Below are 12,827 nucleotides of genomic sequence, written 5' to 3' on the forward strand. Positions count from 1 at the left end.
CATTTTAGTTCGCTGATTCCTAAAATGTCTATGTTCACTCTTGCCGTCTCCTGTTTGACCACTGCCAATTTACCTTGATTCATGGACCTAACATTCCAGGTTCCTATGCAATATTGTTCTCTACAGCATCAGACTTCACTTCCATCACCAGTCACATCCACAACTGGGCACTGTTTTGACTTTGACTCTGTCTCTTCATTCTTTCTGGAGTTATTTCTCCACTCTTCTCCAGTAGCATATTGAGCACCTACCAACCTGGGGAGTTCATCTTCAAGTGTCCTATCTTTTTGCCTTTTCATACTGTTCATGGGGTTCTTGAGGCAAGAATACTGAAGTGGTTTGCCTTTCTCTTCTGCCGTGGACCACATTTTGTCAGAACTCTCCATCATTTTCTCAAGGGCTATAACAATTCCATTTTCACAGGGAATAAATGAAATATTTATGTCTTCGCCAAACTTTTCTGAATTACATTTCTCTATTATTCAACTTGAGAATCTTTTCATTAATTTCTAAATCAACCTGGGGACTAGCAGAACAGCTGTTCACAATCAAGGCTGTTAAGAGAGATCCACATAGAGTCTGGTTGGAATGTAAACTGATGCAGCCATTATGTGAAACATTATGGAGGTTCCTCAGAAAAGTAAAAATATAATTACTGTTCAGTTCAGTTCAGTTGCTCAGTCGTGTCCGACTCTTGCGACCCCATGAACCACAGCATACCAGGCATCCCTGTCCATCACCAACTAACAGAGTCCACCCAAACCCATGTCCATTGAGTCGGTGATGCCATCCAACCATTTCATCCTCTGTCTTCCCCTTCTCCTCCTGTGCTCAATCTCTCCCAGCATCAGGGTCTTTTCCAATCAGTCAGCTCTTCGAATCAGGTGGCCAAAGTATTGCAGTTTCAGCTTCAACATCAGTCCTTCCGATGAATAGCCAGGACTGACCCCCTTTAGGATGAACTGGTTGGATCTCCTTGCAGCCCAAGGGACTCTCAAGAGTCTTCTCCAACACCACAGTTCAAAAGCATCAATTCTTCGGCACTCAGCTTTCTTCATAGTCCTACTCTCACATCCATTCATGACCACTGGAAAAACCATATCCTTACTAGACAGACCTTTGTTGGCAAAGTAATGTCTCTGCTTTTTAATATGCTGTCTACATTGGTCATAACTTTCCATCCAAGGAGTAAGCGTCTTTTAATCTCATGGCTGCAATCACCATCTGCAGTGATTTTGGAGTCCAGAAAAATAAAGTCAGCCACTGTTTCCACTGTTTCCCCATCTTTTTGCCATGAAGTGATAGAACCAGATTCCATGATCTTCGTTTTCTGAATGTTAAGCTTTAAGCCAACTTTTTCACTCTCTTCTTTCATCAAGAGGTTCTTTAGTTCTTCACTTTCTGCCATAAGGGTAGTGTCATCTGCATATCTGAGGTTATTGATATTTCTCCCGGCAATCTTGATTCCAGCTTGTGCTTCCTTTAGCCCAGTGTTTCTTATGATGTACTCTGCATATAAGTTAAATAAGCAGGGTGACAATATACAGCCTTGACGTACTCCTTTTCCTATTTGGAACCAGTCTATTGTCCCATGTCCAGTTCTAACTATTGCTTCCTGACCTGCACACAGGTTTCTCAAGAGGCAGGTCAGGTGGTCTGGTATTCCCATCTCTTTCAGAATTTTCCACAGTTTATTGTGAACCACACAGTCAAAGGCTTTGGCTATACTTGTTACTTGCAGTTAAATTCAATTTCTTCCTAATCTACTATTGTCCACTGATTTACTTAGGATATATTTTGACAAAAAAAAAAAACATTAAATTTAACTCAATAAAACATGACTACATTTTTATTTATTATATATATATATATATATATATATACATAAGATTAGACTCTCAGACGGTAAAGAATCTGCCTGCAATGTGGGAGACCCAGGTTCAGTCCCTGGGTTAGGAAGATCCCCTGGAGAAGGAAATGGCTAACCACGCCAGTATTTTTGCCTGGAGAATTCCATGGACAGAGGCGCTTGGCTGGCTACAGCCCACGGAGTTGAAGAGAGTCAGACACGAATGAACGACTAACACAACATTTACACAACAACAACATCCTATATATCACATCTATGACACCACTACCTTGATTTGAGAACCATAGTCAGTTACTGTTACTAGTGCTCTACAAACCTCTCCAAAGTAGATCTCTCATTTATTCGTTGCCTTCTACAGTTTATTCCTCCCATTAGAATCATGCTTAAAAATCTTACGTCAACTTATTTTTACTTTTCTGGACTCTATTTCACTCAAAGAAAAAGTTCGATTTTCACAATAACCCCTAAGATCCAAGGTGATCTTCCTCTTGTTACATCCCTGTCCTCATCTCTTTTAACTCTCTCCTTTACTCCATCATTCAGTACAGTAGCCCTTATTATTTCTCAAACACATTAGAAATATCACCTTAGGAGTTTTGTATTGGCCATTAATCTCTCCAAAACTATTTTTGCAAGTATCCACTTTAAACATCACTTTCTCAATGAAACAGGATTTATGTCTAATTTATCTTTGTATCATTGATCTTTAACACATTTTGTGACCTAGGGATTGTGGTATATTTGAATACATTTTCCTTCTTACACGTCACCTAAGCAGGGGTGGGGTTACTGTGAGGATCTCTTAAAATGCAAGGTTAATTTGACTCTCTTTAAAATATTCTGAAGTGAGTGAAAATATTCTAGTAGAATAATTCCTTTAACAGCCTTTAATAATTCCTTTTTAAAAATAATGACGAATTTTTCTAACAACCTTTAACAATTCCTAATAATTAATTAATTAATAATTCCTTTAATAATTCCTTTTTAAATTAATGACATATTTTCTTTTGAAGTTTGAAGAAAATGTATGGTCATTTTTGTTGTTCAGCCCCTCAGTAATATCTGACTCTTTGCAACCCCACGGACTGTAGCACATCAGGCTTCCCTGTCCTTCACTAGTTCCCAGAACTTGCTGGGAATGGATAATACCGTCCAACAATCTCATCCTCTCTTGCCCCCTCTCCACCTGCCCTCAATCTTTCTCAGGATCAGGGTTTTTCCAATGAGTTGGCTATTCACATCAGGTGGCCAAATTATTGGAACTTCAGATTCAGGATCAGTCCTTCCAAGGAATATTCAGGGTTGATTTCCTTTAAGATTGACTGGTTTGATATTGCTGTCCAAGGAACTCTGGTCATAAAACAGATAATCAAATGTCAGGAGCAATGCTGATTATATAAGGTGAATTTTAGAATTCATTTCTGTGTAAGATATTATTCTATTGTGTTGCATTATCAAAATCTGTCATTTATCAGTCTCTTACATGGTCATTTTTATGTCTGTCAAATACAGCATATTGCAACACATTACTAGGGTCTCAGTGGATGAAAAAAAAAAAGTTGCTGCTGTTGGGTTTTTATCTAAGCAAATTAATCTCTGAAGCAATAACTATACCTTCTGATTAGATTCAGCAAGTACTTCTCACTCAGTCTGGGAGCTGGAGCAGGAACCATCTACCTGAACGTGCTTGAAAAGATTAAAAGTGGGCTCCACACCATGCAATAATAGACAGTGATCTCATCAAATACAAGACTTGAAGACACTGTGTGTGTGTATGTGTGTGTGTGTGTGTGTGTGTGTGTGTGTGTGTGTAATCCCTGTAAAGGAAAAATAGAGGATGAAATTCAATATAGTGCAGTTTCAGGAAATAAACCGGTAAACAACTCAAAATTCCTTTTACTTCTCGTTTCCATCAACCCTTAACCACAGTGACCCTTATCATGCTCACTCCAAACCTGATCTTGAGTAATTAATAATATCAGCTCTCTCAGAGAACATTATTGAAAAGCAGAGACATTATTTTGCCAACAAGGTCCATCTAATCAAGGCTATGGTTTTTCCAATGGTCATGTATGGATGTGAGAGTTGGACTGTGAAGAAAGCTGAGTGCCGAAGAATTGATGCTTTTGAACTGTGGTGTTGGAGAAGACTCTTGAGAGTCCCTTGGACTACTAGGAGATCCAACCAGTCCATTCTGAAGGAGATCAGCCCTGGGATTTTTTTGGAAGGAATGATGCTAAAGCTGAAACTCCAGTACTTTGGCCACCTTATGCAAAGAGTTGACTCATTGGAAAAGACTTGATGCTGGGAGGGATTGGGGGCAGGAGGAGAAGGGGACGACAGAGGATGAGATGGCTGGATGGCATCACTGACTCGATGGACGTGAGTCTGAGTGAACTCTGGGAGTTGGTGATGGACAGGGAGGCCTGGCGTGCTGCGATTCATGGGGTTGCAAAGAGTCGGACACGACTGAGCTACTGAACTGAACTGAACGAGAACATTTACATTGAACAAATTTGGGATGTGACCAGGGAATTTTCTTTCTGCTTTTTAACTTGGAGGACCATTTTCTGTTAAACTTACAAACATGAAGTTTTCACACTGACTCAGACACAGCTTTGTCCTTTTACAGCAGCACAGGGGAATCCCACGGCTTACCCAATTGATTCTCAGCTGTGGTAACTTCAATAGAACCATTCTGAGAGGGTAACAAGCATGAAGGAATAAATGGAGGAAATAGGATGCAAGTATCGGACATTTTTTCTCTCTCTCTTAAGCAGCTGCTGCTGCTGCTGCTAAATCACTTCAGTCATTTCCAACTCTGTGCAACCCAATAGACAGCAGCCCACCAGGCTCCTCCCTCCCTGGGATTCTCCAGGCAAGAATACTGGAGTGGGTTGCCATTTCCTTCTCCACTCTTAAGCAGCAGGAATAAAAAAACTATAAATGTTAGATTTTTTTCCCTTTCTCTATACAAATTTAAAAGAGGTTTCTTTTAAAGTTCTGTGTTGCCCTGATGACACCTGGTTCCACCTGAACTTATCTTAAACCTTGACTTAACCAATGCATTTTTCTATGGAAATGTTTGTTTTAATCTATGTTAATGAACTATGTATTTGCCCTAGCCTCTGTGTTCAAGTCAGTTCACCTAAGACTCAAAACCAACTTGACAAACCAGTATGTTTTACTCATGCAAATGTTCTCTTAAGCTATGTTAATGAGACTGTATTTGCTTGGAAACCTGCCTTTCTTCAAGATTCATGTCAATCATTTTACGGCCCAGGACAACTCACCTTCCGCCAATGTTATCTCAAAATGCATGTTGTGGATGAGGGGCCTGGTGCTAGTCTCTGAGTTTTGAGACATTTCCTTTCTCCAATTAGCAGACTGCTAGTAGCTATATAACATCTGGCTAAAGACTAGCAGGGGGGCACTCTTTCTGCCCTCTTCTGATGTCTATGTCAGAAGTTTTCTTTATATCTTTTATACTTAATAAAACTTTATTAAACAAATGCTCTGAGTCATCTATCCTCATCACTAGCCCTGGATTAAATTCTTCTCCTCTGGAGGCCAAGAATTCCAGCATCTTTCATGGCTCGGCAGCAACCTTTCAATTCTTTCCCTCAAAAGATGTCAGTGTCATTCATATACTGTGTCACAAAAGCAAAAATGATTAAGAAAAACTATGCTGTACATGTAAAATACTCTGACTTGATTTCCTCCTTTTGAAGGAAATCCAAATGATAGACAGGCTTATTGTTAAATAAAAAATGCTTAAATTAATAAGCTATCAGCAAACTTGCCTCTCTTAAATTTAAATTGCCAGCCTTAACTATTACAAACTGTATTTTAAATATATTTATTAATTTTTTCAAATAAGTAAAATATAAAATTAACTGTGAAGACAATTAATCTTCTCTGAAAATGAACACATTTTATCTGAATTTTTAGGCTCATGAAATTAAACATTAGTGACCACACTAACCCACCGTTTGTTTTTGTTGTTGCTCAGTTGCTAAGTTGTGCCAACTGTTTTGCAACCACACAGACTGTAGCCTGCCAGGCTCCTCTGTCCATGACATTCTTCAGGCAAGAATACTGGAGTGGGTTGCCATTTCTTCCTTCAGGGTATCTTCCCAACCCAGGGACTGAACTCGAGTCTCCTGCATTGTCAGGTGGTTTCTTTATACTGAGCCACCAGGGAAGTTGTAACTTTGGAAAACCTCAAATATTTATAAAATACCTAACAGAGTGAATGGATGGAGATATGAAACATTTCCAAATGGCTCGACACATGAACTTGCTTAGAAACACATTTGTTATTATAGGGGAAACAAGCTAGAAACAGAAAATAAAAAAACAAAAGGAAACTCCAACCAAGATCAACTATTTTAAGTAAATATGATCTTTTCAGTGAAAAAGAAGCATGTTGATATTAGAGGTCAGGAGATGGGAGATGAGTGGTCATTTTAACCATAAAACAGGGATTTAGCCATGCTGAACAACTAAAAATTAAAAAAAAATTCAACATATCAGCTATGCTAAATTTCACAACACCCAAATATTGAGTGGAGATTAGGAAAATGATATATAATAATATTGTTAAAGTATCTTGGAAATTATTTTCATTATATTTTCACATATCATATTGAGGAGTTTTAAGGTAGTATTTTTCCTTTAAAAAAAAATCCAACACACTTTGCAATAAAGTCAGTGCCAAAATTTAGTGTATTCACCAGTTTTTTTCAAGTTATCATTATACTACCAGCAGGACTCTGAGGCTTAGCACCATAAAGTGTATATGGAAGTAGCATTTGGAAGTCCACAGAAACAGGAATGATTTAGTTGTTCTCAGGCTCTCCAGTTCTATTGATTTAACTGTTTCAAAAAAGTCCAATAACTTGAGCTTTCATCCTATCCAGAGAAACCCTGTGAGCTCCATAATATATCTAGGCCCTTCCAGGAAGGAGAGGGGAGTCATAGATATGGACTTTATTTATCCATCATTTTTCTTCTCTAAATTCCTATTTCCTAACTGAGTTTCAAATGCTCTTAACAATTTTATTACTTGTACCTGCTGCCTTCTTTCCTTGTTCCAAATGTGACCACAGCTTTTTCACCTTCGTTTCCCAAAGCACTATTAATTTACAGTCATGTGCACCATAGCTTTATCAAATATCTATAGACAGTGAAATACATTTACAGTCCTGTATGGAAAGCATACAGATTCACACTATTTGTCTCCTAATGTGCATGAATGCCTCCCACACAAGACCTCTTATTTGTTGAACACGTGTCTTTTTGAGGTCTGTCATAATGACATGATTCTGGACTCTTTTCTCACCCATGTCATATGCTCTTAATAAAAAAATCTCAAATTCAATTTTGTTAATTTTGCAAAAAAAAAAAGCTCCCTATTTGAGTCAATCATCTTACCAATACACTAGTCCAAAAGGCCTTCTTTACCCACTCAAATAAACCCATGAAACTCTTTGCCTAAACAAACCAACAATAAAAAAGCAAGAAACAGCATGAGAGAAATTCATGTATTTCCCTGGAATGAACAAAAGTTAAGCTTCAAATTTAAAATGTCTTCTCATTAATGATCATACTGAAGCAAATAGAGTAGAATGAAGTGGATGTAAGCAGACTACAAAAGTAGCAGACTTGAAATTAGAAGGCTAACAGTTTAGTCTAGATTTTTCTTTATGAAGCTGTGACATTAAATCATTAACCATTCATTTCACCATCTATGAAATAAATATATTTATATGATCTGTCACTTGCTGGTTTCATTGAATTAAAGTAAAAAAAGAAAACACTTGCCCAAAGAAGCTTGATGTAAAATATTTAGAGATGCAAAATAAATTTATAGTCAATATCTTAATGAAGGCTTCAATCTCTGATATTTAAAGGTGACATACTCTTCCTAGTCAGATAATAGAAAAATGGGAGTAAAAACAGTAAAAGCATCTGATACATGCTTCTAAAGCATGCGGAAGATATGCACAACTCCAATAAAATGATGCTACTTTAGCAATATCTAGCTGATTTCATCATTACTGTCTCATTATATCAAAGGTATCTCAAATTTGATCACTTGGAGACCATTTTTCTTCAGTAAAAATTAAAACTTTGAAATGAAGCTAGAAAATAACAGTTACATTTATAATTTAATACTATTAGCTAAAAGGAAAACCAGAGGAGATATTTCACAAATCATTTAAGGAAAAAAGAAGTCCAGACAGAAAAATTGGAAATACATTATTATAAGAAGGCTTAAATTTTCTTAGGCATGTTATTTTAAAAAATAGAAAAATAAGGCCATGACTAAAAATATTTAATTGAACACACAGAATCTCCTTGTCCTGTAACTATATGCACAGACAGATAATGTCTCTGATCAAAATTCTGCCACACATAGGGTTTTTCTCAAAGCAAGCTTAACATCTTTGTTCCTCAAGCTGTAAATTAAGGGATTCATCATGGGAATCACATTTGTGTAAAAGACAGAGGATATTTTCCCATCATCCGCAGACACAGAAGATGGTTTGAGATACACAAATGCACTTGATCCAAAGAACAGAGAAACAGCAATGATGTGGGAACTGCAGGTGCTGAAGGCTTTGGACCTGCCCTCTGTGGAGCTGATGTGGAGGATGTTGGAGAGGATGAGACCATAAGAGACAAAGATGGTGAGACTGGGCACAGTGATATTGATGCCTGACACAATGATAACTTCCAGCTCAATGATGTAGGTACTTGTGCAGGAGAGCTGGAGGAGAGGGTAGATGTCACACAAATAATGGTTGATGGTGTTTGCATCACAGAAGGTCAGTCTCAGCTTACATCCAATGAGGGTTGTTGCCTCAAAAAATGCCATCAGGTAGGAACCAAGCATAAGGCTGGAACACACTTTAGGGGACATGGCAGTGTTATACAAGAGTGGGTTACAGATGGCCACATAGCGGTCATAGGCCATTGATGTCAGCACATAACTTTCAGAAATACCAAAAAAACACAAGAAGTAAAGCTGGGTCATGCACCCCATGTAGGAGATAATCTTCTTCTCTGATGTGATGTTAATCAGCATTTTAGGTGTAAACACAGAAGAATAACAGAGATCTATGAAGGACAAATTAAAAAGGAAAAAGTACATAGGTGTGTGCAGGTGTGAACTCGACCCAGTTAGGATGATCAAGCTCAAATTTCCCATCACAGTGACCATATACATTACTAAAAACAGGGAAAACAGGGGGAGTTGAAAAACTGATTGGTCTGTTAATCCTGCTAAAATGAACTGAGTCATGAAAGAGTCATTCCCTGGAGCCATTCTTCTCTAAGGGGATCTGTGAAAACAAGGAGAAGGCTTACATAGAGGAAAAAGTATTTCTCACATCTCCTCACATAAGTGACATATGTACTAGGAATGACTGTGGGTAGCCCAAACTGAACTCGTAGAATTTACTTACCATTACCATGGAAATGAGTGACAAGAATTTCCTTTACAAAAAATGCTTTATAAACTAAGTAGCAAAAAGCATCAAAATTTAGCCTTTTACCCAAAAGGATATTGGAAAAGAAGTTTGAACCAGGAGAGAATTTTCATTCTCTCATCTCACCATTATTTCATTCACTTGGACCCTCTTCTTACTTCTCTTCTTTTGGCAGCAATCCCCAAAGCCTGGTTTTGTCTCTAGCGCAGATAGGAATTTACAGGGTAGGAACCAAGAATATTGCTTCTAATTAAAAAAAGAAACACAAGAGCAACCAAAGTCTAGGAAAGGTTAAGTTACGCCATATGTCACAGAGTAAAAGCTATAAAAGTAGAAGAAAGAGTGTTCTATCCATGGAGAGGGAACTTATTAAGAAACTGTATCACCTGTATCCTTTAATATTTCTGAACATTCCCCACTCTCCCTTCAAACAGTTTTCGCTGCAAGATTCAGTTGAATCTCAGGACTGCACAAATAGGAAATGAACTGTCATATCTGAGTCTCAATCGTGTCATATCTCAATCTGCATCTTGGACAAAGAAAACATGAATGTAAATGTAATTCGGAAACTCACTCTTGTAAGCCAGAATATCCCAGGCCTTTCTTCTTAGTGATTTTACCCCATGGTCCTAGAATGGCAATTTCAGGTTCTCGGGCTTTGGTTTTATTTTTTCTAAGAAAATGTCACCTGTAAACAATTTCTGATATACCTTAGAAATCTTTCAGAATTATAGATCATAATTTTGATTATGATTTTTGTCCTATCCAGCAGCAGAAAACAATAAATGGACTCTAAAATCATTTTGGTGCATACTAAGTCACAGAGGATTTTAGTGTGCATGTAATGATACAACGCACTCAGTTATAGACATGGAAGCAGCTTGTTCAGTCTCTTCCCTAGGGAACAGTTTCTACATGTAATAGGGAACTAAGGGGTTTGTCTTTACAATCTGTCTTTAGTTCCTTATAGCTTCAATATTTTACACAATTTTATCCTTCACTATCAGGATAGTGCATCACCCAAGGAACAGCAAAATTAACAATTTCCCATCAACAAGACTACAGTACAGCAAGCCCTAGAATCTCTTTCACTGCATGGACACAGTGACTAAAAATAATTTATGTACAGATTCTCTCTGTAAGAAATCCAAAACTTAGTTAAAAGGATCCTGAACACAGTTCAATCATGATACTAGTTACGTTGAAGCTGTTAAGAAAATTCAAGATACGTCTTCCATATACCTATGGAGGTCCAGAACCATGTGACTGGGACAAAATCGCCATTTCCCAGGTTCTCCCTGGGAAGAGAAAGAGATGCACAATACATCCAAAACTCCAACTTTTCTAGGGGCCATCCAGAAGACTGGCTTCTGTGTAGCCTGTGCCATAAAGCAGGACAGGCACAGGATATGGCATAATCTAGCTGCCTGAGATAAGAGAGAAGAGAGACAGCAGTTTATGCTAAAACTCTCTGTAGCCACCCACCTCACTTTGGTTTAACACAGCTAGAAGTAGAAAATACTTTCCCTACAGCTTCTCCTTATAAAGGAAAAGATGCACTGTGCAGCCATTAACGCAACTTACCTAGGGGCTGCCAAAGGAATTGACTTTAATCTCCCATGTTAAGAGTCTAATGGGATCCTGACATTCTCCTGACTCCTGGGAGCTACTAAAAACTAGGAAAGTGGATTGTACTATCACAAGATTGAGAGGTCTGCCTTTTCTAACCAGGCTTATTAATACGGTCAACTCCAATACAAGGCCAGTTCATGAGGATTAAAATAGTTTTCTATTTTTGTCTGCGTGCAGACATGAGTGCAGAAAGTCAAGGGAAAATAAAGAAAAGTTCAATTAAAAAAAGAAACATTCCAAGAAAATGAGCATACAAAGTGGACCTAAAAAAAAAAAAAGAAAGAAAGAAAGAAAGAAATGGAGATATATTACTTAAGTGACAGAGAATTCCTTTAACTGTCATAAAACAATACATGAACAAAGTGTGACTTTTTTCTTCAAAGAGTACCAAACAGAAGTCATGAAGCCAAAAACATGGTAATTGAACTGAAAAATTCAGTAGAAGGTCAAAACCACAGACTAAACAGACAAAGCAAAGGATTATAGAATTTGGGAAAAAGGACAATTGAAACAATTCAGTAAATGGAGTGAATAGATAAAACAATGAAAAATAATGTCAAAAGTCTAAGATTTATGGAATGTATTATATTACATGATACATAGGCATTACAGGGATCACCAAAAGAGAAAAATGTGAGTAATAGTCTAAAAGATTTCCCAAAGAAAAACTAACTGAAAAAAATTCCCAAATCTGTGCAAGGAACTGGACATCTTGAAACAAGAAACAAAAATATTCCAAATAAGATGATCCCAAAGAAATCCACAAGGGACATTATAATTAAGTTATCAGAAGTCAAAGAAAGATTTTTTATTGAAGTATATTTGATTTAAAATACTATGTCAATTTTAGGTGTACAACATAGTGATTCAATATTTTTATAGCTTATAGTTCACTTAAAGCTATATAAAAATATTGGCTATATTCTTCATTGTATCCTTCTTCTTTATATATTTTATATATAGGTCTGTATATCTTAATGCCCTCCTCCTATATTTTCATTTACGCCTTCCCTCTCCTCATTGATACACACCAGTTTGGTCTCTATATCTGTGAGAATGCTTCTGTTCTGTTATATTCATTTTTTTTCTTGTATTTTTTAATATTACACATATGGCTAATAACATACCATACTGATCTTTGTGTTAGTTCCCTGAATATACTATTCTCTAGGACCAGATACACGGAGAAGGCAATGGCACCCCACTCCAGTACTCTCGCCTGGAAAATCCCATGGACGGAGGAGCCTGGTAGGCTGTAGTCCATGGGGTCGCTAAGAGTCAGACACGACTGAGCGACTTCACTTTCACTTTTCACTTTCACGCATTGGAGAAGGAAATGGCAACCCACTCCAGTGTTCTTGCCTGGAGAATCCCAGGGACAGGGGAGCCTGGTGGGCTGCCGTCTATGGGATCGCACAGAGTGCGATCTGACACGACTGAAGTGACTTAGCAGTAGCAGTAGCAGGACCAGATACATGACTGCAAATGGCAAGATTTCATTCTTTTTCATGACAAATATAATATATATATATAATTGAGCAATTTACATTAAATGTAAATGTATAATTGAGCCATTAAAAGTTATGATGTATGAAAAAAAAAGTTATGATGTATGTATATATATCCATGTGTGTATATATATATATATATAATTAATCTGTTAATACACATTTAGGTGGCTTTCACATCTTTGCTATTGAAAATAATGCTGCTGTGAACACTGGTCACATGTATTTTTTCACATTACTGGTTTCATTTTCTTCAGATATATACTGATTGTTAGATCATAAGGCAGTTTTATTTTTAGTTTTGTGATGAACCTCTGTACC

General features: G+C 37.3%; 1 protein-coding gene across 1 annotated transcript; it reads right to left on the reverse strand.

The window, feature by feature from the left end:
* Positions 1-8,273: 8,273 nt before the first annotated feature.
* LOC102278259 (olfactory receptor 8B3) lies at positions 8,274-9,203 on the reverse strand. Its single transcript, XM_005902669.2, has one exon. The coding sequence runs from the start codon at positions 9,201-9,203 to the stop codon at positions 8,274-8,276; it is 930 nt and encodes a 309-aa protein (XP_005902731.2).
* Between the last annotated feature and the right edge of the window lie 3,624 nt (positions 9,204-12,827).

The sequence above is a fragment of the Bos mutus genome, chromosome 29 (genome assembly GCF_027580195.1).
Source record: "Bos mutus isolate GX-2022 chromosome 29, NWIPB_WYAK_1.1, whole genome shotgun sequence".
Classification (NCBI taxonomy): domain Eukaryota; kingdom Metazoa; phylum Chordata; class Mammalia; order Artiodactyla; family Bovidae; genus Bos; species Bos mutus.